Source organism: Manis javanica, chromosome 14 (genome assembly GCF_040802235.1).
Source record: "Manis javanica isolate MJ-LG chromosome 14, MJ_LKY, whole genome shotgun sequence".
In the NCBI taxonomy this organism is placed as follows: domain Eukaryota; kingdom Metazoa; phylum Chordata; class Mammalia; order Pholidota; family Manidae; genus Manis; species Manis javanica.
The window spans coordinates 16418858-16442823 of NC_133169.1; the positions used below are offsets into that span (position 1 = coordinate 16418858).

At 37.2% G+C, this 23966-nt stretch overlaps 2 protein-coding genes across 6 annotated transcripts in view; one reads left to right on the forward strand and one right to left on the reverse strand.

Annotated features, from left to right (window-relative positions):
• Positions 1 to 21239, reverse strand: part of SPATA17 (spermatogenesis associated 17) — a 187976-nt gene extending 166737 nt beyond the window's left edge. For 2 of the 3 annotated variants that reach the window (XM_073221577.1, XM_037014411.2), the window contains exon 1: positions 21024 to 21198. In XM_073221577.1, the coding sequence (XP_073077678.1) occupies positions 21024 to 21091 (68 nt within the window). In that variant the 5' untranslated portion in view covers positions 21092 to 21198. Of the gene's footprint in view, positions 1 to 21023 lie in introns of all 3 variants that reach the window. The other variant, XM_073221578.1, reaches the window with a different exon arrangement.
• A 143-nt stretch (positions 21240 to 21382) lies between these two features.
• The window catches only part of GPATCH2 (G-patch domain containing 2), a 178324-nt gene continuing 175740 nt past the window's right edge, over positions 21383 to 23966 (forward strand). For 2 of the 3 annotated variants that reach the window (XM_037014341.2, XM_037014343.2), the window contains exon 1: positions 21383 to 21551. In XM_037014341.2, the coding sequence (XP_036870236.2) occupies positions 21496 to 21551 (56 nt within the window). In that variant the 5' untranslated portion in view covers positions 21383 to 21495. The remainder of the gene's footprint in view (positions 21552 to 23966) is intronic. The other variant, XM_037014342.2, reaches the window with a different exon arrangement.

Genomic DNA, 23966 nt, shown 5'->3' on the forward strand with positions numbered 1-23966 from the left:
ATTTCAATACTTTAAAATATATAAAAGTATGTATGTATGTGTGTGGTATACATGTGTATACACACACATGAGTGGAATCTCAATAATGTTTTAATTTTCTTCAAATGCTTTTTATAGTTTAAAATATATTTTTAAATTTTTAAAGTATATCCAAAAAAGGAAAATTGTCATACATAAGGATAAACATGATAAAAAGGTTAATTTATCAAGAAGAGATAATAATCCTAAATGCATTGCACTTAACAATGAAACTTCAAAATATGTGAAGCAAAACCTGGCAAAACTGAAGGGAGAAATAAATAAATCCACAATTATAGTTGGAAATATCAACATGGCTCTCTGAATGATAGGAAATTGATGACAAGAGAAAAGACCAGAACAATACTTATCAATCAATTTGATGTAATTGACATCTTCTGCCCAGGAATATGTATTTGATATGGTATTTCTTCAACTTCACTGATCTTCTATTTGTAGGATTTTAATCTCATATTATGTCCATCCGAATTTGCTTTTATCTCTAAAAGTTTCATTTGTTTCCTTTTATGTTCCATTTAACTTTTCATTATGCTCATATTTTCTTTTAAGTCCTCTAAAAAAACTTTTTTATGGAAGTATAGTTGATATAAAATATTACATTGGTTTCATGCATACAACATAATGATTCAACAATCATATACGTTATTAAATGCTCAGCCCAACTAGTGTAGTTACTATCTGTCAACATAGAAAGATGTTACAGGATTACTGACTATACAGTATATGCTGTTTTTATTACTGTAGCTTTGTAGTATATCTTGAAGTCAGGGAGCATGATACCCCCAGCTTTGTTCTTCTTTCTCAATATGACTTGGACTTTTCATGATCTTCTGTGGTTCTATATACATTTTAGAATTGTTTGCTTTAGTACTGTGAAAAATGCCTTTGGTATTTTGATAGAGATTACATTGAATCTACAAATTGTTTTTGGAGGGATGGTCATTTTGACAATATCAATTCTTCCTATCCATAAGCATGGGATTAATTACCATTTATTTGTATATTCTTTCATCAGTGTCTTAGAGTTTTCAGAGTACTGGTCTTTCACCTCCTTGGATAGGCTTATTCCTAAATATTTTTTTCTATGTGATTATAACTGGAGTTGGTTTCTTGATTTCTCTTTCTGTTAGTTCATTGTTAGTATACAGGAGTGCAACAGATTTCTATATACTGATTTTGCCTTTTTGACTTTACTGAACCAAGTTATTAGTTCTAACAGTTTTTTGGTGGAATCTTCAGGGTTTTCTATATATAATATCATGCCATCAGCAAACAGTGGCAGTTTTACTATTTTCTTACCAATTTTGATGCCTTTTATCTCTTTCTCTTGTCTGGTTGTGGTGGCTAGGATTTCCTGTACTATGTTGAATAAAAGTTCTGAGAATGGGCATCCTTATCTTGTTCCTAATATCAGAGGAAAAGCTTTCAGCTTTCCACCACTGAGTATGATGTTAGCTGTGAATTTATCATATATGACCTTTATTATGGTGGGCAGTGTTCTCTCTATATCTATTTTTTGAGAATTTTTATCATGAATGGATGTTGAATTTTATTATATGTTTTTTTCAGCATCTATTGAGATGATCATATGGTTTTTCTCCTAGCTTTTGTTGATGTGGTACACCACATTTATTTATGAATACGGTACCATCCTTGATCTCCTGGAATAAATCCCACTTGGTCGTGATGGATGATATTTTTAATGAATTTCTGAATTCAGTTTGCTAATAATTTGTTGAATATTTTTGCCTCTACATTTGCATCTACAGATCATATCAAGGATATTGGTCTGTGATTTGTATGTGTGTGTGTGTGTGTGTGTGTGTGTGTGTGTGTGTGTGTGTGTGTTGTTTCTGTCTGATTTTGGTATTAGAATGATGCTGGCCACATAGAATGAGTTTGGAAGTACTCCCTCTTCTGTTTTGGAATATTTTAAGAAGAATGGGTATTAGCTATTCTTTAAATGGTAAAATTCAGCTGTGAAGCCATGTGATCCTAGACTTTTTGTTTGTTGGGAGTTTTTTTTATGAATAATTAAATTTGATTACTGGCAATTGTTCCGTTCAGATATTCTGCCCCTTCCTGGGTCAGTCTTGGAAGACTCTGCATTTCTAGGAATTTGTTTATTTCTTCCAGGTTGTCCAATTTATTGATGTATAATTTTTCATAAAATTCTTTTATAATTCTTGAATTGGTGTTAGTTTTCAGTTTTCCTTTTTCATTTCTGATTTTGTTCGTGCCCTCTCTCTTTTTTTCTTATAAGTTTTGGCTAGGGGGTTGTCTATTTTGCTTAATTTCTTGAAGAATAAGCTCTTGGTTTCATTGATTTTTTTCTATTTTATTCTTCTCTATTTTATTTATTTCTACTCTGATCTTTATTATGTCCCTCCTTCTACTAACCTTGGGATTCCTTTGTTCTTCTTTTTCTAGTTTCTTTAATTGTGAGTGCAGTCTGTTTATTTGGGATTGTTCTTGTTTCTTGAGGTATGTCTGCATTGCCATGTACTGTCCCCACTTTTGCTGTATCACTGATATTTTGAACAGTTATGTTTCTGTTTTCATTTTTCTCCATGTATTGCTTGATTTCCTCTTTGATTTGTTCATTGATCCATTGATTATTTAGAAGCATGTTTTTTAGCCTCCATGTGTTTGTGTTTTTTTTGGTTTTCTTCATGTAATTTGATTTCCAGTTTCATACCATACAGTCTGGGAAGATACTTGATACAATTTCTATCTTTTGATTTTATTGAGGTTCTTTTTGTGTCTACTATGTGACCTATTCTGGAGAAAATCCCGTGTATGTTTGCAAAAATGTATTGCTGCTTTTGGGTGGAATATTCTGTATATATCTGTTAAGTCCATCTGATCTAATATGTCATTCAATGCCCATTTATTTATTTTCTGACTGGAGGATCTATCCATTCATGTAAGTCAGGTGTTAAAATCCCCTAATATGATTACTGTCTATTTCCCATTTTAAGTCTGTATTTGTTTTATGTATTTAGGTGACACTATGTTGGGTGTATAGATATTTACAATTGTTATTTCCTCTTATTAGACTGATCTTTCTATCATTATGTAATGCCCTTCTTTGTCTCTAGTTACTTCCTTTGTTTTGAACTCTGTTTTGTCTGACAGAAGTACTGTTGAACCTGCGTTTTTTCTCTCTTTTATTTGCATGAAATATCTTTTCCCATCCCCTCACTTTCAGTCTATGTTATATCTTTAGGTCTGAAATGAGTCTCTTGCAGGCAGCATATAGATAGGTCTTGTTTCTTTATACAGTCTGCCATCCTATGTCATTTTAATTATGGTAGATTTAGTCATTTACATATAAGTTAATTATTGATAGCTATATAGTTATTGCCATTTTGTTTTCTGGTTGTTTTTGTAGTTTCTCTGTTTCTTTCTTCTCTTATTTTCTTCTTTGTTATTTGATGGTTTTCTTAAGTATTTCTGGGTTTCCTTTTTCTTTAATTTTTTTTGGGTAACTATTACAGGCCTCAGGTTTAAGGTTACTATAAGGATAAAGATAACTGGTCGTATAAGGTTACTATAAGGATAAAGATAACTGTATATACATATAACAGTCCATGTTAAGTTGATGGTCACTCAATTTCAAGCACATTCTAAAAATACTACTTTTTTTATTCTTCTTCATCCATACTTTATGTACATCATAATCTACATCCTTTGTGTATCCCTTGACTAATTTTGTGCATAGTTGATTTTATTACTTTTGTTTTTTTAACTTCATACTTGCTTTGTAAGTCACTGGTCTACTATCTTTGCTTTAGGTTTATTTTCACTAATGAAAAGTATGTAGACTTAAGAATATTTCCATCTAAAGAAACCTCTTTAACGTATCCTGTTAGGACAGTTGAGTGGTGCTGAATTCTTTTAATCTTTGTGTACCTGGGAAACATTTAACCTTTCCTTCAATTATGAATGATAATCTTGCTGGGTAGAGAATTCTTGGTTGTGGGTTCTTCACTTTTAATGCTTTAAATATATCATGCCTCTCCCTTCTGGCGTGTGAAATTTCTGCTGAGAAATGTGCTGATTGACTTAGGCAGTTTCCCTTAGAGGTAACTGTCTCTCTCGCCGCTGTTCAGATTCTGTCCTTATTTTACTCATTGCCACTTTGATTACTATACATTTGGTTTTGTCTTCATGGGGTTCATCCTATTAAGGACTTTCTGGATGTCTATTTTCTTCACCAATTGGGGTTCATCTTATTAAAGACCCAGATATTTATTTCCTTCACCGAATGGGGGAAGTTTTCAGCTATTATTTCTTCAAAGAAACTTTCTAATTCTTTGTATCTCTCTTCTCCTTCCAGGATACCTATTATGCAAATATTGTTTTATTTGAAGTTGTCACACAGCTCTCTTAGCATCTTCTCAGTTTTACAAATTCTTTTTTCTCCCTGTTTCTCAGCTTGGTTACTCTGCTGTTCTCTATCTTCCATCACCCTGATTCTTAACTCTGCTCCCAGCATTCCATTCCTTCTATTATATTTTTCATTTCAGTTATTGCATTTTTCAGCTCTGAGTGGCTTTTTTTCATATTTCCTATCTCTTTGTTGAAGTTCTGATATCAGCACTTCTTTTCCCCAGTTCAGTGTTACTTTGAATTCTTTATCAAGAAGATTGCTGATCTCCATTTTATTAGTCCTTTTTCTGGTGTTTTATCTTGTATTTTTTGTTTGGAATGTCTGCCTCCTCATTTTGTCTGGGTTTTTGGTTTCTTCCTTTGTATTAGGTAGATCATCTATGCCTCCTGGCCTTGAAAGTAATGGCTTTATGAAGTTGGTGTCCTGTGGTGCCCAGAAGCTCAAGACTCTTTGCTCATCAGTGCCTGGTTTTCTTTTGGGCCTGAGCTTCAGTGCTGCTGGTGGGCTGCAGGTAAGGCCTGCCTTTCTGCCTGTCTTCTGGCAGTGGCTGGTCCCCACAGCTAGCCTGTGTGTGCCCTTTGAGTGATGTGAGACACTTCTGCTGGGATTCACTGTGGGCAAGACTGCCTGCTGGTCAGCAATCGCAGAGTGCTGCTAGGCCAAGTGTGCTGGGTGGGACAGGTATGCTGTGGGACACTGGAGTTGAACCAACAGGGAAGGTGAAGAATTTAAAGCTGGCTCCCAGGAGTGAATGGCAAGTTGAGCTGAGGAAGGGCCGGGAGAGCCAAGAAAGTAGAGTCCACCCTCTGTCTTCCAGTCAGCAAAATCAGACTGCTGCTGGGCTCAGCAGACCAGGCTGGGCAGGTACACAGAAGAAGTACCTCTGTGGGGTTGAGCCACCAGCAAGTAAGATGGAGTGTTTTTCTGTGGGCTCCCACAGGTGCTTGGCCAGTTCAGCTGAGGGAGGGCTTGGAAAGTATTATCTGTCTGCCCTTTCTCTTCCAGAAGCAGCTCCTTGGAACCCCACCCCTCTGATACACTTCCTGCTGCTGGTAAATATTCCAAACTGCCACCTCTGTGTTAGGTCTAAGCAGGACCAACAAAGCATGCTGGTCCTGCACAAGCGACAGGAGTCTTGGCCTGCCAGTTCCAACTCTCCCTGGTGTCCAGCCCCATTAATCACCAAAGTCAGTGCATGTGGACTCATTTTCCAGGAGCAGATCTCCAGGGCCAGGTGTGCTGTATTCCTGAGTGTTTACGCCTCCCTGCCCTGTTGCTCCCTCCCACTTGTAGGCTGGGATAGGGGAAGAGCTTCGGTCCTGATCTATCACAGCTATGCCCCTTTGCCCTTCTCAGTGTGTCCTCACTTCTTCACTAGGTGTAGATTGTCTGTTCTGCAGTCTGCAGGTCATCTTCAGGGTTAGTTTTATTTGCTGTAGTTTTTTCCTCGATGTGTATATGGGAGGTTTTTTTTCACCTAGCCATCCTACTCCACCATCTTTCTGAACCCCCTCCCCAAGACCTTAAGCATTCATTTAAAAATCCTTGTCTGCAAATTCTATCACCTGTGTATTTCTAAATCTGTTTCTATTAACTTATTTTTTTCTTGGTTATTAGTCACAGTTTGCTATATTTTTGTAGTATTATTAATTTACTAATAGATTCTTGACAATATGAATGCTATGCTGTTGAGAGATTGGATTTTGTTCAGAAATGGCCTCCAGGCATAAAGCTAGGGTTACTATCTGGATAGCTTCCTTTGTTTCTTTTCTCTTAGAGATCATAATCCTGCACTGTCTATTGTATCAATGTCTAAAAATAATTTTCTATATATTTTGCATTCCATTAGTGATATCCAACATATCTCAGTTAACACAACACTCATCTAGATTTAACTATAAATAGTATAATTACTCATCATTGTTTCTATTAGATCTTTTGTTCTTTTTCCCCATCTTGACATCTTGTTCTGATTTAATTTTCATTTGATTTCAGAGTACTCTCCTCAGATACAATACACAGATGACATAACTGAGAGCCTTTACATATCTCAAAAATGTTTTTCTTTCATCAAAAAAAATGAATAAAATGTTTTTTGGGCTTAGGATTTTTATATATTGTCTTGAATAATCAGTAAGTATTGTCCTTTTCTCTTCTAGGTCCCTGTGTTGCATATGAGCCATTCAATGCTAGTCTCTTTCATGGGCAAATACTTTCTTTTCTGTCTAGATTAGGAGCTTAAAAAATTTTTCCTATATCTTTGAAAGTTGCCAAATAATATCTATGAAGTATGGCTTTAAATAAAATAATCCTGTCTAGGACTCAGTCCTTTCTATTCAAAGCCATATTCTGTCTTCAGTTGTAGTTTCTTGGCTTAATCTCCTTCCTTCAAACTAAGTTTAGCTTGAATGGCTTGTGGTTTTCTCTGCTTATTAATGTTGACAGACATTCATGGGCTTGATATCTGGGCAGTGCTGTTTGTTTCAGGTCACTTGGGCAGTAACGGGCTGACAGGCAGTAAAAGTTACTGTCAAAAAAATTTTTTTTTTCTCCTCTTCAGTTAGTCAGTACTGAACATGTTGGTAAACTGAGATCTCTCTTTTGGGCCATGAGGGATAGACATTCCTTATACCAATTCTAGGTCAAGTTTCTAGTTCTACCACAGTCAAAGGAACGACTCTTTCTCAGAAGTGATTATTCAGGCTTTTGGGGGCAGATTTTGGAGACACACTTATGGTTGTTGGGGGTCCTACCAGTATCTGCATCATCTGTGTGGCTTCTACCAGAGGGGAGCTTCTTTCCAAGAAGAGCTGGGTTCTTGGTCCTTACGGCTGTGGTTCCCTTGTTTTCATAACTGAATTGTCTAAGCACAGATGGGCAAGGAAGAAAAGAACAAGAGCTGCAGGCATAGACTGCCATCTCTCCCTCTTCCTACTGTAGTTTTGTTTTCTAGAAATTTTTCAAAATTGCTGGTCCATTAATTGCATGTTTTCAGTTTTCTACAAGTTTTGCATGTTTATTCTTTTAAAATATTTTTTTGCACTTAATTATATTTTGAATGGAATGAAAGAGGAGGTATACATAGGTGCCTAGTATATCTTCCTGATCCAATTCCTCATCTAGCTATTGCTGGTAGTATGGAGAAGTACTGATTTTTCTAAATTTGCTTTGTAATCAGATACTTTATCAAACTCATTTTATTTCTAGAGTTTTTTTAGTAGATTATCTTACACTTTCTCATCTTTATGATTTCATTATCTGTAACTAACAACTTCATCTCTTTCCCAATACTTACTATTTCTTTTTCTTTTATTATAGTATTAGATACAATCTCCAGAAAAAGGTTCAAAAGAGTAGGATTAATGTGTGTTTTTGTCTTGTTTTTCAGTTGAATGTAACAATTTATATTGTATTTTTCCAATACATCTGATGTTGATTATGGATTGGTTTCAGAAACATATTCTTTACTATTAAGCACATTTCCTTTTATTTGTTATTTATAATTTTCTAAGAAAACATTTAAGACTTTTAACTGACTGATGACTACACAGGTATATACATATTAAGAATTATTGAGTTTATTCACTTCATTAAATGTTCATAATGTACCAGTAAAAAATTTTTTAATTTCTAAAGAAAATACTTACTTAATATTAAATTCATCAACTGCCTTTATAACATCTGAGTTGAACATACACATTTCATCCTTTGCCCTCCTGTTAGGATTTCCTATTAGAATTATGCATTTATTGGAATGTTAACTAATGTGCCAGAAGATCATTTAATCTTCTTAGTTAACATGTCAACAGGAGTTAGTGCCTCCTTTACAGATGAGAAAGTTGATATTTAAAGTGTTTAACATAGGCAAGAATATAAATCTAAGAGCTTATGCTTAAGCCTAAAGTAACAGACAGGATTTCAACCATTCCTGCACTGTAGCACAAATCATTCTTGTGTAACTTGGCAGAGCCTTGCTAAGTTTTCCTAGTCAGAATGGAGTGCAGCAATAAATAACAGAAAAATCAGAAACTAAATAGAATCAGACGAAGGGACTCGTGTCTATCTGACGAAGCTGCTATTTTTTCAGGTTAATAGGACTAAAGTTGTTTAAATTCAAAAACTTGAAACCCACTAACTAGACTAAGAATGCACTGAGGAACTGTGGTCTATGTTGGAGTTAGAAACACACTGATTAAGTTCCTGGGAATAATGGATTCCAGAATCAGGCCCATTTAAGTAATACTCTACTTTAGGTTGGACAAGGCAGTGGAGCACAGGCAAGCAACCTGTCTTACACTAGAGAGTGCGCACTGTACCAGGTGTTTTCCTTTCCTTAACCTGACTTTAGAAAGGCAGATTAGACCTTATGTATTTTGACATTATATACTTACTTTCAAGCAGGGACTTGATTTAAAGTCCCCCTATCCCAAGCACAAGTTTTGGACTAAGGTCAATCAAACATCACTAGATTTTTTAAATCTTTTTTATCTTTGGCAAAATAATTTACACTTTTTAACCTCATTTTCCTCAGTTGTAAAATAGGAAAAATAAAAAATTGACTCAAATTATTGTGGATATCAAAATAAAACAATCCTTGTGAAAGCATTTACCAGAGTTCTCAGCACACAGCAAAATATTCAATAGCATTTATTTATCTTTCTACTCCCTTCTCTTTCTAATTTCCATGCACCCCCATGGCCTGTTTTAGATGGTGAGAGATGTGGAAATTTGACAGTTGGACCGGGTCTCTATGATATGTCTCTACAGAACTTCTAGATCTCTCCCTGAAGAGCTGCTGTCTCACTGTTGTTCCCTTATATGTCCCCTCCCCTTCAGCCACATCAATTAAAAGTGCTTTTGACCTATATTAGGCTAATTTTTGCCTACATATCTTTAGAAAACTATATATAGTTTAAAATAATTTGAAACATTATTATTTTGTTTTATATAAGCAGACTTGACCTAGGTTTTGGTAAGCGAAAACAGGCCACAAAGAGGTAAATCAATAAATGATGAAAGTAGAGAAAAGTAGAAAAAATGAAAAACAAAACCAAAATGCTTTTTCCAATTTACAAATAAATCAGAGTTTTCTTTATTATTTATTCTTATAGACAGAAGTCAGACCATGTTTTGGTCTATTGAAAATCCCCTGTAACTTCCCATCTTAATCAGAGTACAATCGAATATTCTTACCATGGGTTAATAACCCCAAATGACCTGGCCTCCAACACATTCATGCAGGTTTGTGACAACAGGGCTCCAGCACTTGCCATTCCAGCCCCTAAAGGCTCTTCCCTCTGGGATCTCCCTAGGGCACCTACCTACTCACTCACTTCTTCTAGGCCTCTGTTAAATATCACCTGATCGGAGGAGTCTCTCCAGACCACTGTATTTAAAATAGCATTTCTGTTCACCCTTTGCCTACCTTACTCTGCTTTACTCATTTCAGTTACATTTATACCAAGATAAAATATATGTCAGTTTATTTATGTTCTGTTTCCCTCATAACTTTTTACTATTTTATCCTTAATACCTAGAACAGTATTACACATTACCACATATTACTTACCATATAGGAGATGCATATTTTTAATCAATGAATATTTTATTCATAAATATAGCATTGAGAACTTAAGAAGAGTCCAGTAAGTTTTCACAAGAAATGTTAGAAATAAGTTCTCTTCTGAATAATATTAAATCTAAAATAAAATATAGCTTATACATGAGAAGTCATGATAGAAGAACAAGAATTTAAAAAGTAGCTTAAAATAGGGTGACATGTAAAAGTATGCCTATATATCAAAATAACGAAGGTAAAAAATTAATCTAACTCATTACAAATGTACCAAGTTTTAAAATAAAACCCAAAAATTCTGCTTGTGAAGAGAGAAATATGCAGAATTTTATGATTATGGCAAGTTGTATGTTACTGAATTAAATCTGTTCAAAGAAATAAAGTTTAAAAATTTACAGGTAGGATTTTTTAAAATTTTACTTTGGTATCATTAATCTACAATTACATGAGGAACATTATGTTTAATTGGCTCCCTGCTTGACAAAGTCCCCCCAACAAACCCCATTACAGTCACTGTCCATCAGCATAGTAGGATACTGTAGAGTCACTACTTGTCTTCTCTGTTTTGCACAGCCCTCCCTGTGCCTCCCCCCACATTATACATGCTAATTGTAATGCCCCCTTTCTTCCCCCCCTTATTCCTCCCTTCCCACCCATCCTCCCCAGTCCCTTTCCCTTTGGTACTATTAGTCCATTCTTGGGTTCTGTGATTCTGCTGCTGTTTTGTTCCTTCAGTTTTTTCTTTGTTCTTATACTCCACATATGAGTGAAATCATTTGGTACTTGTCTTCTCCGCCTGGCTTATTTCACTGAGCATAATACCCTCTAGCTCCATCCATGTTGTTGCAAATGGTAGGATTTCTTTTCTTCTTACGGCTGAATAATATTCCATTGTGTATATGTACCACATCTTCTTTATCCACTCATCTACTGATGGACACTTAGGTTGCTTCCATTTCTTGGCTATTGTAAATAGTGCTGCCATAAACATAGGGATGCATCTGTCTTTTTCAAACTGGGCTGCTGTATTCTTAGGGTAAATTCCTAGAAGTGGAATTCCTGGGTCAAATGGTATTTCTATTCTGAGCTTTTTGAGGAACCTCCATATTGCTTTCCGCAATGGTTGAACTAACTTACATTTCCACCAGCAGTGTAGGAGGGTTCCCCTTTCTCCACAACCTCACCAACATTTGTTGTTGTTTGTCTTTTGGATGGTGGTGATCCTTACTGGTGTGAGGTGATATCTCATTGTGGTTTTAATCTGCATTTCTCTGATGACTAGCAAAAAAAGAGATTTTTGCCTATGTTTTTTTCTAAGAGTTTTATGGTATTATGACTTACATTCAGGTCTTTGATCCATTTCAAATCTACTTTTGTGTATGGGGCTAGACAATGATCCAGTTTCATTCTCTTAGATGTAGCTGTCCAGTTTTGCTGACACCATCTTTTCATGTGTCTATTGGACATCTGAATTTCTTCTTTGAAGAACTGTCTGTTCAGCTCCTCTGCCCATTTTTTTTTTGAGAGGGCATCTCTCATATTTATTGATCAAATGGTTGTTAACAACAATAAAATTCTGTATAGGGGGGTCAATGCTCAGTGCACAATCATTAATCCACCTCAAGCCTAATTCTCGTTAGTCTCCAATCTTCTGAAGCTTAATGAACAAGTTCTTACATGGTGAACGAATTCTTACATAGTGAATAAGTTCTTACATGGTGAACAGTACAAGGGCATTCATCACAGAAACTTTCGGTTTTGATCATGCATTATGAATTAAAAACAATCAGGTCAAATATGAATATTCATTTGATTTTTATACTTGATTTATATGTGGATCCCACATTTATCCCTTTATTATTATTATTATTATTATTATTTTTAATAAAATGCTGAAGTGCTGGGTAGATGCAAGATAAAGGTAGAAAACATAATTTAGTGTTGTAAGAGAGCTATTGTAGATGATCAGGTGTGTGCCTGTAGACTATGTGTTTATCCAAGCTAGACAAGGGCATTAAAACATCCACGGATGCAGAAGATTTCTCTCAAAACAGGGAGGGGTGAGGTTCTAAGCCTCACCACTGTTGATCCCCAATTTCTCACCTGATGGCCCCCCTGCAAGGTTGTTCCTCTCTTGAGGAATCTTACCTGTCTCTGGCTAACCAGTCATCTTCAGGGGCCATTCAGGGAGATGTAAAGTTGGTAAGTGAGAGAGAAGCCATATTGTTTGAAAAGGTTAGCTTTTTACTTCTTTGCAGATTGATGCCCTGTGGCTTCTATGCCCAGCACTTGTCTCAAGGTATCTTTACCACCTGGAGGAATTATGATGCTCGGTAAATTCGATATGAGGCACGATTTCTATTTAAGGGTTGTAATTAGGAAGGAAGAAGAAAAGCTATAGAGGTAGCATATGGAAGAAAACATGGGAGGATTGATTATTTCTTTGACATATCTTCCTCTGCCCATTTTTTAAGTGGATTATTTGGTTTTTGTTTGTTGAGGTGCATGAGCTCTTTATATATTTTGGATGTCAACCCTTTATCGGATCTGTCATTTATGAATATATTCTCCCATACTGTAGGATGCCTTTTTGTTCTATTGATGGTGTCCTTTGCTGTACAGAAGCTTTTCAGCTTAATATAGTCCCACTTGTTCATTTTTCCTTTTGTTTCTCTTGACTGGGGAGATATGTTCATGAAGAAGTCGCTCGTGTTTATGTCCAAGAGATTTTTGCCTATGTTTTTTTCTAAGAGTTTTATGGTATTATGACGTACATTCAGGTCTTTGATCCATTTCAAATCTACTTTTGTGTATGGGGCTAGACAATGATCCAGTTTCATTCTCTTAGATGTAGCTGTCCAGTTTTGCTGACACCAACTGTAGAAGAGGCTGTCATTTCCCCATTGTATGTCCATGGCGCCTTTATCATGTATTAATTGACCATATATGTTTGGGTTAATGTCTGGGCTCTCTATTCTGTTCCTCTGGTCTGTGGGTCTGTTCTTGTGCCAGTATCAAATTGTCTTGATTACTGTGGCTTTGTAGTAGAGCTTGAAGTTGGGGAGCGAGATCCCCACCACTTCATTCCTCTTTCTACCAACTGCTTTGGGTATTCGGGGTCTTTGGTGGTTCCATATGAATTTTTGAACTATTTGTTCCAGTTCGTTGAAGAATGCTGTTGGTAATTTGATAGGGATTGCATCAAATATGTAGATTGCTTTGGGCAGGATGGCCATTTTGACAATATTAATTCTTTCTAGCCAAGAGCATGGAATGAGTTTCCATTTGTTAGTGTCCTCTTTAATTTCTCTTGAGTATCTTGTAGTTTTCAGGGTACAGGTTTTTCACTTCCTTCGTTAGGTGTATTCCTAGGTATTTCATTCTTTTTGATGCAATTGTGAATGGAATTGTTTTCCTGATTTCTCTTCCTATTAGTTCATTGTTAGTGTATAGGAAAACCACAGATTTCTGTGTGTTAATTTTGTATCCTGGAACTTTACTGAATTTCGATATTAGTTCTAGTAGTTTTGGAGTGGAGTCTTTCGGGTTTTTTATGTACAATATCATGTCATCTGCAAATAGTGACAGTTTGACTTTTTCTTTACCAATCTGGATTCCTTGTATTTCTTTGTTTTGTCTGATTGCCAAGGCTAGGACCTCCAGTACTATGCTGAATAACAGTGGGGAGAGTGGGCATCCCTGTCTTGTTCCCAATCTCAGAGGAAAAGCTTTCGGCTTCTCACTGTTCAGTATGATGTTGGCTGTGGGTTTATCATATATGGCCTTTATTATGTTGAGGTACTTGCCCTCTATACCTATTTTGTTGAGAGTTTTTATCATGAATGGATGTTGAATTTTGTCAGATGCTTTTTCAGCATCTATGGAGATGATCATGTGATTTTCATCCTTCTTTTTGTTTATGTGGAAGATGATGTTGATGGATTTTTGAATGTTGTACCATCCTTACATCCCCGAGATGAATCTCACTTTGTCATGGTGTATGATCCTCTTGATGTATTTTTGAATTCGGTTTACTAATATTCTGTTGAGTATTTTTGCATGTACGTTCATCAAGGATACTGGTTTGTAATTTTCTTTTTTGGTGGGGTCTTAGCCTGGTTTTGGTATTATGGTGATGCTGGCTTCATAGAATGAGTTTGGGAGTATTCCCTCCTCTTCTATTTTTTGGAAAACTTTAAGGAGAATGGGTATTATGTCTTCTCTGTATGTCTGATAAAATTCAGTGGTAAATCCATCTGGCCCAGGGGTTTTGCTCTTGGGTAGTTTTTTGATTACAGCTTCAATTTCATTGCTGGTAATTAGTCTGTTTATATTTTCTGTTTCTTCCTTGGTCAGTCTTGGAAGGTTGTATTTTTCTAGGAAGTTGTCCATTTCTTCTAGGTTTTCCAGCTTGTTAGCATATAGGTTTTCATAGTATTCTCTAGTAACTCTTTGTATTTCTGTGGGATCTGTCATGATTTTTCCTTTCTCATTTCTGATTCTGTTGATGTGTGCTGATTCTCTTTTTCTCTTAATAAGTCTGGCTAGAGGCTTATCTATTTTGTTTATTTTCTCTAAGAACAGCTCTTGATTTCATCGATATTTTTCTATTGTTTTATTCTTCTCAATTTTATTTATTTCTTCTCTGATCTTTATTATGTCACTCCTTCTGCTGACATTAGGTCTCATTTGTTCTTCTTTTTCCAATTTCGCTAACTGTGACTTTAGACTATTCATCTGGGATTGTTCTTCCTTTTTTAAATATGCCTGCAGTGCTACATACTTTCCTCTTAAAATTGCTTTTGCTGTGTCCCACAGAAGTTGGGGCTTTGTGTTGTGGTTGTCATTTGTTTCCATACATTGCTTGATCTCTATTTTAATTTGGTCATTTACCCATTGATTATTTGAGCACTTGTTAAGTGTCCATGTGTTTGCGAGCCTCTTTGCTTTCTTTGTACAATTTATTTCTAGTTTTATACCTTTATGGTCTGAGAAGTTGGTTGGTAGGTTTTCAATCGTCTTGAATTTACTGAGGCTCTTTTTGTGGCCTAATATGTGGTCTATTTTGGAGAATGTTCCATGTGCACTTGAGAAGAATGTGTATCCTGCTGCTTTTGGGTGTAGAGCTCTATAGATGTCTATTAGGTCCATCTGTTCTATTGTGTTCTTATTCAGTGCCTCTGTGTCCTTACTTATTTTCTGTCTGGTGGATCTGTCCTTTGGAGTGAGTGGTGTGTTGAAGTCTCCTAAAATGAATGCATTGCATTCTATTTTCTCCTTTAATTCTGTTAGTGTTTGTTTCACATATGTTGGTGCTCCTGTATTGGGTGCATGTATATTTATAATGGTTATATCCTCTTGTTGGACTGAGCCCTTTATCATTATGTAATGTCCTTATTTATCTCTTGTTACTCTTTCTTTGTTGTGAAGTCTATTTTGTCTGATACTAGCACTGCAACGTGCTTTTTTTTTCCCTGTTGTTTGCATGAAATATCTTTTTCCATCCTTTAACTTTTAGTCTGTGCATGTCTTTGGGTTTGAGGTGAGTCTCTTGTAAGCAGCATATAGATGGGTCTTGCTTTCTTATCCATTATATTACTGTGTCTTTTGATTGGTGCATTTAGTCCTTTTACATTTAGGGTGATTATTGAAAGATGTGTACTTATTGCCATTGTAGATTCGTGTTTACCAAAGGTTCTAGGTTAGCTTCTTTACCAGCTTACTATCTAACTTAACTCACTTATTGAGCTATTACAAACACTGTCTGGTGATTCTTTATTTCTCTCCCTTATTCCTCCTCCTCCATTCTTTATATGTTGGGTGTTTTATTCTGTGCTCTTTTGTTTTTCCTTTAACTGCTTTTGTGGGTAGTTGATTTTATTTTTTGCCTTTGGTATTTGGTTGGTCTGCTTTCTTTGTGGCAATTTTATTTTCTCTGGTGACATCTATTTAGCCTTAGGAGTGCTTCCATCTAGAGCAGTCCCTCAAAAATACCCTGTAGAGATGGTTTGCGGGAGGAAAATTCCCTCAACTTTTGCTTGTCTGGGAATTGTTTAATCCCGCCATCATATTTAAATGATAATCGTGCTGGATACAGTATTCTTGGTTCAAGGCCCTTCTGTTTCATTGCATTAAATATGTCATGCCATTCTCTTCTGGCCTGTAAGGTTTGTGTTGAGAAGTCTGGTGATGGTTTTTCCTTTGTAGGTGACCTTTTTTCTCTCTCTGGCTGCCTTTAATGCTCTGTCCTTGTCATTGATCTTTGCCATTTTAATTATTATGTGTCTTGGTGTTGTCCTCCTTGGGTCCCTTCTGTTGGGAGTTCTGTATGCTTCCGTGGGTCTGAGCAACTATTTCCTCCCCCAGTTTGGGGAAGTTTTTAGCAATTATTTCTTCAAATACACTTTCTATCCCTTTTTCTCTCTTCTTCTGGTACTTCCATAATGCGGATATTGTTCCATTTGGATTGGTCACACAGTTCTCTTAATATTGTTTCATTCCTGGAGATCCTTTTATCTCTCTCTGCATCAGCTTCTCTTCGTTCCTGTTCTCTGGTTTCTATTCCATTAACAGCCTCTTGTACCTCATCCATTCTGCTTTTATATCCTTCCACAGATTGTTTCATTTCTGTATTCTCCCTCCCAACTTTATCCATTACCTCTTGCATTTTTCTCTGCAACTCCATCAGCATGGTTATAACTTTTATTTTGAATTCTTTTTCAGGAAGATTGGTTAAACCTATCTCTCCAGATTTCCTCTCAGGGGATGTCTGGGATATTCTTGTCTGTATCAAATTCTTCTGCCTTTTCATGGCAATAGAGGTAGTTGTAGGCAGTTGGCTCGTGTCAGCTGGGAGAACAAAGTCCCTTCCCGCTTGCTTGTTGCCTTCCTCTCCTGCATCTTGTTAGATGTGCTGGGCACATCTAGTGGCTTGTGCTGGGCAGCTGTGCACCAATGGGGCCTCTTAGTCTGGCCCAGGTGGCTATGGAGGCAGCTCTGTGTGCCGCTGTGGGCGTGGCCAGTCTCAGGTTGTTGCTCCTCTATGGTGGGGCTGCGCCGAGGGCCAATGTGCAGGAGGCTGTTTATTGTTGTGAGGGGCCTCAGAGCTGTGCTGCCACCCAGTGGTTAGGGTGCCCAGAGTTCCCCGGGATTCCCAGCTGGTGGGCTGAGTGTCCCAGGACACCTCTGTCCAGCTATGGGGTCCCTGTCCCTTTAAGACTTTAAAAAAGCACTCGCTTTTCTTTTGTCCCAGGGGCGCCATCTGCAGGGACCAGCTTGCAGGTTTTACTGTTCCGTTTCCCTGATATCCAGCACACCACTCACTGTGTGTCTGCGCTCCAGTGTGGATGAGTAGCATTAGGTATTTAGTAGTCCTGGGTTCCCTCTCCCTCTCTGCTATGACTCCTCTCCTCCCGCTGGGAGCTGGGGTGGGGGGCATACTCGGGTCCTGCTGGGCCACGGCTTATATCTTACCCCCTTTGTGAGGCATTGGGTTTTACAGTTGTACATGTAGCCTGGCTGTTGTGCTGTGTCTTCTGGTCTCTCTTTTAGGAATAGTTGCATTTGTTGTATTTTCAAAAATATATATGGTTTTGCGAGGAGATTTCTGCTGCCCTACTCACACTGCTGTCTTGGTTCCTCCTTCACAAGTAGGATTTTAAGGTGAAACATTCTGCATATTTAAAAAGACCAATATATATCCAGAAATGAAGAGATACACCAGAACACACATATAAGCTAAGTGACATAACATGAAAGGATGCCTCTACAGAAACTCAGTGGAAGAGGGACATTTTGAACCCAGTAATTAGCATCTGGCAGATCAAACCAGACAAATCTGAAATAAGGATGAGGAAAATGAACAATATGATTAGTCAACATATATCAAACTCTTCTTTCCACAAATAGGATAGTATAAATGACCAATAAATCCCAAAAATTCTAATTAGTTAAGAAAAATAGAAATGAAACTAGAAATTTGGAGTGAATATTTTTCAAAAGGCCAATACTCAGTCAAACAACTGCATACTATCTTTCTTCATCCTGTAATAATGTAGACACAATATCCAGTCTCTTTGATGGGTAGACCAAAACATGAACATCCATGAAACATTTCCTGTGCAAGTACATTTCAGAGGATTTGGGTTGGTTTGGCAGTGGCCAATATCCCAGTGCTCCTTAGCTGTCTCATCGACTCAGCCAGTACCATATTTGCTTCTTACTTTTTGGAGTTTCAAAGTCTTCCTCTTTGGTAGGTAAAGGAGTTCCTCTCCTCCTCAGGGGTCTCCCAGGACCCGGAGGACTCAGGTGCTAAGCTAAGCACTTAATAATGAAGTATTTTCCCAACAAAGCCTTCCTTCAACTTCAGACCCATTTTGGTGCCAGCTGCTTAGGTAGAAACATTTTTGCCACTGCATAGAAGGAAGACACTGAAACAAACTAAGGAGAATTAAAATTGTTTCCTTCAACTCTGTTGCCAATATTAGTTAATTTGGAATGATAATGGAATATGCTCAGGCCATTTGGTGTCTGGACATTGGTATTTGGTGCCATGTAATTCCTCAGTCCAGCATAGTGGGAAAACTTTGACTAGTAGCACAGTGAAGACCATAGGCCTTGCCGTGGATTACTATCCTTTAAGACTTAGTAATTGTGTGATGTCACAGAAATTACCCATTCCATCTGAATCACATTTTCTTTCTGGCATGTAAAAAGGAATAGATGTTTAAAAAGGAAAAGGATGTTTAAGAATTAAGTGATAGGCCCCTACACAGCCCCTTTTCTACAGTCTCCCATTTTATGGAAACAGAGTCTCACAGGAACTCTGGTGAGAAATGCAGATTCTCTGGTCATAACCGAGATCCACTGAGTCAGAATCTGCATTCTAACAAGATGCCCAGGTGATTGTAATGTGCTCTGAAGCTTGTGAAGAACTAATGATAATAATGACAATAATTTCTTAAGAAAACACCCTGCTTATTTTTTCATATATGTTCATATTTTATTACCCCCAAAGCTATCCATATCCTGCTTTTTTCTTTCAAACTAGGGAAACTTTGGAATTTTGATTCCTTTATAATCTTTATAGACTTTCCCTTATATTGAAAATATCTAATAAATGTATTAGATATCATAATATAATAATAATAATAATAATAATAATAATAATAATAATAATAATAAATGAAATGGAAGGAATGCCAACCTATTTTCATCATGACCTTTTCATAGTCCTTCTCTTTTCTCCAAGCAACTCCAGTTTGGGGAAATGCACCCAGTGTCAAAAGCCAGGAGATAGAGACAAAAGTTGACACTGAAATTTGTAGAAATAATCATGTCTCTTTGCAGTTGTGTGGTACTTGACCAAGCTTTAAAAGAACACTGTTCTTGAGCTCTAAAAATATAGATGAATATATTAACTTGCAATGTGAAAACTAAATGAGGTATTATATGAAAAAGTTCTTAGTGCAATGCCCAGCATACAGTCATTGCTCAGAAATGCTGTTTCTCCTCCTGTTCATCTTTACTCCATTGTAATTATTTTTTAAATTCTTATATTCCATATTAGGCTGCAAACATCAGAAGGAATGAAGCTTCTTTCTTTTGTATATGCATATCATAAACACAGGACGACCTGCCACATACTCTAAGTGAATGCTAAATAAATAACTCATCTATAATTATAGATAACATATAGATAATAAGTAGACAGTTTCTATTTTTGGCCATTTTTAGTGCATTTACTTAAACCAGGACCAATGATTGATTGAAAGATTCATGTATGGAATTGTTAGGCAAACAACTGTCTAGATCCTGTGTGTCAGGAAATACGAAGACACTGGAGATGACGTAATGAGTAAAAACAGAAACTCTACATCTAGTTTAAGAGGGTTGGTAGATACTATCTTACAACAGAATGTAAAACTGAATTATTTTTGGTAAAGCGCTGTAAGAAAGGTACATGGTGGTCTAAGAATGTAATGAGTGAGATAAATGTTAGAATAAGAACAACTTAGTAAGATAATGCCTTATCGACATATTTTCCACTGATTTGCCATGTCAGTATATTCTATCATTGTCTAATTCACTTTTTTGGAGTTTCTCTTAAGAAAAAACTCTCAGGGCACTGCTTCTAGAAAGCCATTGTTAAAATGAACCTCTTGCCAAGCAAGAAGTTGGGTTGCAGAGAGATGAATAAGCTGCTAGTGCCTTCCTTAGCCCTCTTCTATTAACTAAAATATTCATACTGTTGGAGGGGGGAGTTGATGGAGTGGGGGGAAGGGGATTAAGGGGCATTATAATTAGCAATCGCAATATAGGTAGGTCATGGGGAAGGCAGTACAGCACAGAGAAGACAAGTAATGACTCTATAGCATCTTACTACGCTGATGGGACAGTGACTGCAGTGGGGTGGGGTATGAGGACTTGATAATATGGGTGAATATTGAAACCACAATGCTGTTCATGTGAAACCTTCATAAGATTGTATATCAATGATACTTTAATTAAAAAAATATTCATACCGATTATCTTGTCAGAATGGCTTAGCTATGTCTCCTTGGAAAGACATATAACTCATAGAACAGTTGAGTTCAGTTACATAGTGAAAACTCAAGTCCACAGGTAAGATGGGGGACAAACACACTGAGCACACCCAGCTAGGGAGCGTGGGTGACCCGCCAGGCTATTAAATCTGCAACAAGGAGGAAACAGGTTTAACCAAACTGTAGTGTGATGATGTCAAAGAACAATACTTCATTTTACAATTTTCCCTAAGCTAGGCTTTTATTTAAATCATCTCAAGCTAATAACCATGGTCTCCCTTTATCTATATATAATTCCCCTGTATGGTAGCTCTACTTTTATACTTGTGATTATGTCTGCAGCCTACAAATTAAGGGGAGAAGTGGGTGGTCCTAATTGAATGAGGGCATTTATTAATAGGGAACTCCTGCTAAGGACCAACTGGCTAGGGTGAAGCCCCTCTGCGCGATCCCCCAGGGGATGACTTACCTGTTCCTGAAGTAGTACTGCTGTCTTACGTTCGCCGACCGAGCTTGCAGCCGGGCTAACGTGGCCATAGCCTCTCAGCGCCCGGCGCACGGCTGGTGTTACTCTCGGTCTCCACGGCAACCGGGCTAAACCATAAAGCCAATCCCGGGGGTTCAACTTTTGGTTTACTCCACTTTTTTTCTTCATCCTGCCTTCGTTGCGGACACTAGAAAGAAAATTAAGAAATTTTTTGTAGGAAAAAGTTCAAATTATTGAACTCCATCTCTCCTGTGAGCGAGAAGAGGGTAAAAGAGAAAAGCGGCGGCGAGGGGAGAAGAACTAATGGTAGTTCTGGGTATCCGGTTCCGCCTCCCGCCTGCTTCCGGAAGCTCAGCTCAAAATGCTGAACTGCCGGTGGGAAGTCGCTTGTGCGGTGGCAGTCGGAGTCTGTGCTCGGGCCTGAGCCTGGAGGCCGGGCTCCTGGGTGTCGTTAATGTTCGGGGCCGCCGGGCGCCAACCGATCGGAGCTCCAGCAGCCGGGAACAGCTGGTGAGGCTGGCAGCCCTGGGGATGGGAGATCAGGAAAGGGTGTGATGGCCGGAGGCCGCTGGACCTGGAAATGGAAGGTGGGGGGAGTTGTGATGGATGATCTGAAGACATTTAGGCCTTGCTCTCCTTCGTGCCTGGGATGAACGCAGTTTGAGGAAAGCGTTGAGGTGTGTGCTAAAGAGTTGCGAAGGAATACAGTAAATGCCTGCGGATTGCTTGTCTTGCACTCTACGATATTTTGGGAGTAAAGCTCTCGAGTACTCCAGGAGCAATTCATTTCATCGTTGATTATTGACAAGACTAGGGACAGAAGAATTTATCCTAATATAGGCCTTTTTAATACTTCCCTTTTTAATACCAATGTCTTGGAAGATCAAATCCCAGAAATCTGCAGTTCTGGAAGTTTAGTAGCTGAACGGACCTCACCCTCCAACCCCTTTTTTTGGATTGGGATAACTCACTTGTTTCTGCTTCTTAAACATTTTAGTTCAAATGAGGTGTTATGGGTGTTCCCTAAGAATAAAACAAATGCTAAGGTTAAATTTCGGATTTCATACAGTATCATATCACCAATGCACCTTTAGAATAATACATTATTTTGACTTTGCTGTCACAAAGTCATGTGCTTTATCCTTATGACAGCCAGTGGTAAGAGGTTGCAACAGGCACAGAATTCTTAAGTGACTTGTTCACAATTGCCACGCACATTTTAGTCCTCGAGCTAGAAACTGGGTTTTGAATTTGTAGTTGAAAATTCTGTAATGCCTGTTCTGTTTCTCACCCAAGCCTTTCTCTCTCCAAGCATACAGGAGAAGCAGTGAAACAAATAAGCAAATTTTCCACTGACTCTTCTCAAACATGTAGTGTTGAACAAGTGAAATGTGGCTAAAAAGTGCATATCCATTCCTAGAATCTGTAACAAATGAGAACACGGGGAACTCTAGTAGTCGGTGATCTCAAAGAATTTCTTTGCATCACGTATAACTGAAACGTTAAAAGAACATCTTCCTAAAATGTTTTGAATGAGATCAGATCATTCTATCATTCATTTTATGAATTTAGAGTTGGTTGTGTTCCTTTTAACATTCTCACATTTTCTAATGAGAAAAACATTTTTTTAATTAGCCTTTTTTTATGGTAGTGTATTTAGCTTAAAAGAAAGCACATAGTTTTATGGGTTTAGTATTCTTAGTTTTGGCAATTGTATATGCTATGTAACCACCACATAAAACAAGATATAGGACATTTCCATCATCAGAAAGATGCCTTTCTTAATGTTTCACCATTTAATATCTTGGTAAGGTAGGGAGACGATGTGCTGTGTAGATTGGTCTGCTCTTGCTGTTGTGATAATTATTTGTAAGGTGAGATGACTATTTAATTAAAAAATACTCTTTCATCTGCCTCCTCTTCCTTCCACCTTCTACCCAAATCATAGCCAGGTATCTCTTTATAATGTAGAGAAATCGTCCTTCAGTTCTCTTTAAAAGAGCCTAATTTATTTTCACTTGTTGGCATAGAATTAATCCTTTCTTACGGTACCAGAGGACAACGTAGTGCCTAGCACCTGAGGAAAGTTTTTGAATGACATTCTTAAAACCATGCCTGATTTAGCAGAATAAATGTGTTCAGGAAAACTGGAAACTAGTTTCTAGTTTCTCTGCACAATCATCCTTTTATCAGAATTTCATAATGGAATTTTCTCTTTGATCCTTTGATTGGACATTTACTACACTATGCATGTATGTTTTATCCCAGTGATGAAATTCCAGCACCACAAGGGATGCTACTAAGTGCCAGGTCTTATGTACATGTATGTATCATCTCACATAAATCTTTTGAGGCAGGTGCTATCTTTTTTTTTCACATTTTAGGGTAGTGACACAGGAGCAAATACAGTTTAAATATCTTGCCCAAGTGTCATATTTGCAGTATGATTCCAGTACACCTAAAAAAAAAAAATCCTTCACTCTGGTATTCTGCCTATGTGTCTAAGATACAATATCACAGAAAATATATAAACTGGAAAGTGCGTGCCCAGATTTGGTATACCAGCCTTGAATTCCTCATGTAAAACTCACGTTAAACTACCATCTTAACTTTATCTCTAATTTTGAGGTTAGTTTTTCAATTCTTAGGCACCAGATGCATAAATGTAGATGACTGATCTTTTAACAGTGTTTTTGAAAGTAAAACTGAGATTTTATTTTCAGACTTCAAAGCCTACGAAGAAAAGTATTATACAACTGAATAATAAAAAGGCTGTGATTTTTTGTGTGTGTCAGAAATTTAGTTTTTGTGCAAGTTATTCATAGATAAGTGGTTCATATTATATAAAGTTGCTGTAATGAGAGTTTATCTCCCCTCCCTGCTTCATCATTCACATGCATTTTTGAAATGAGGGCCCAACAAGTA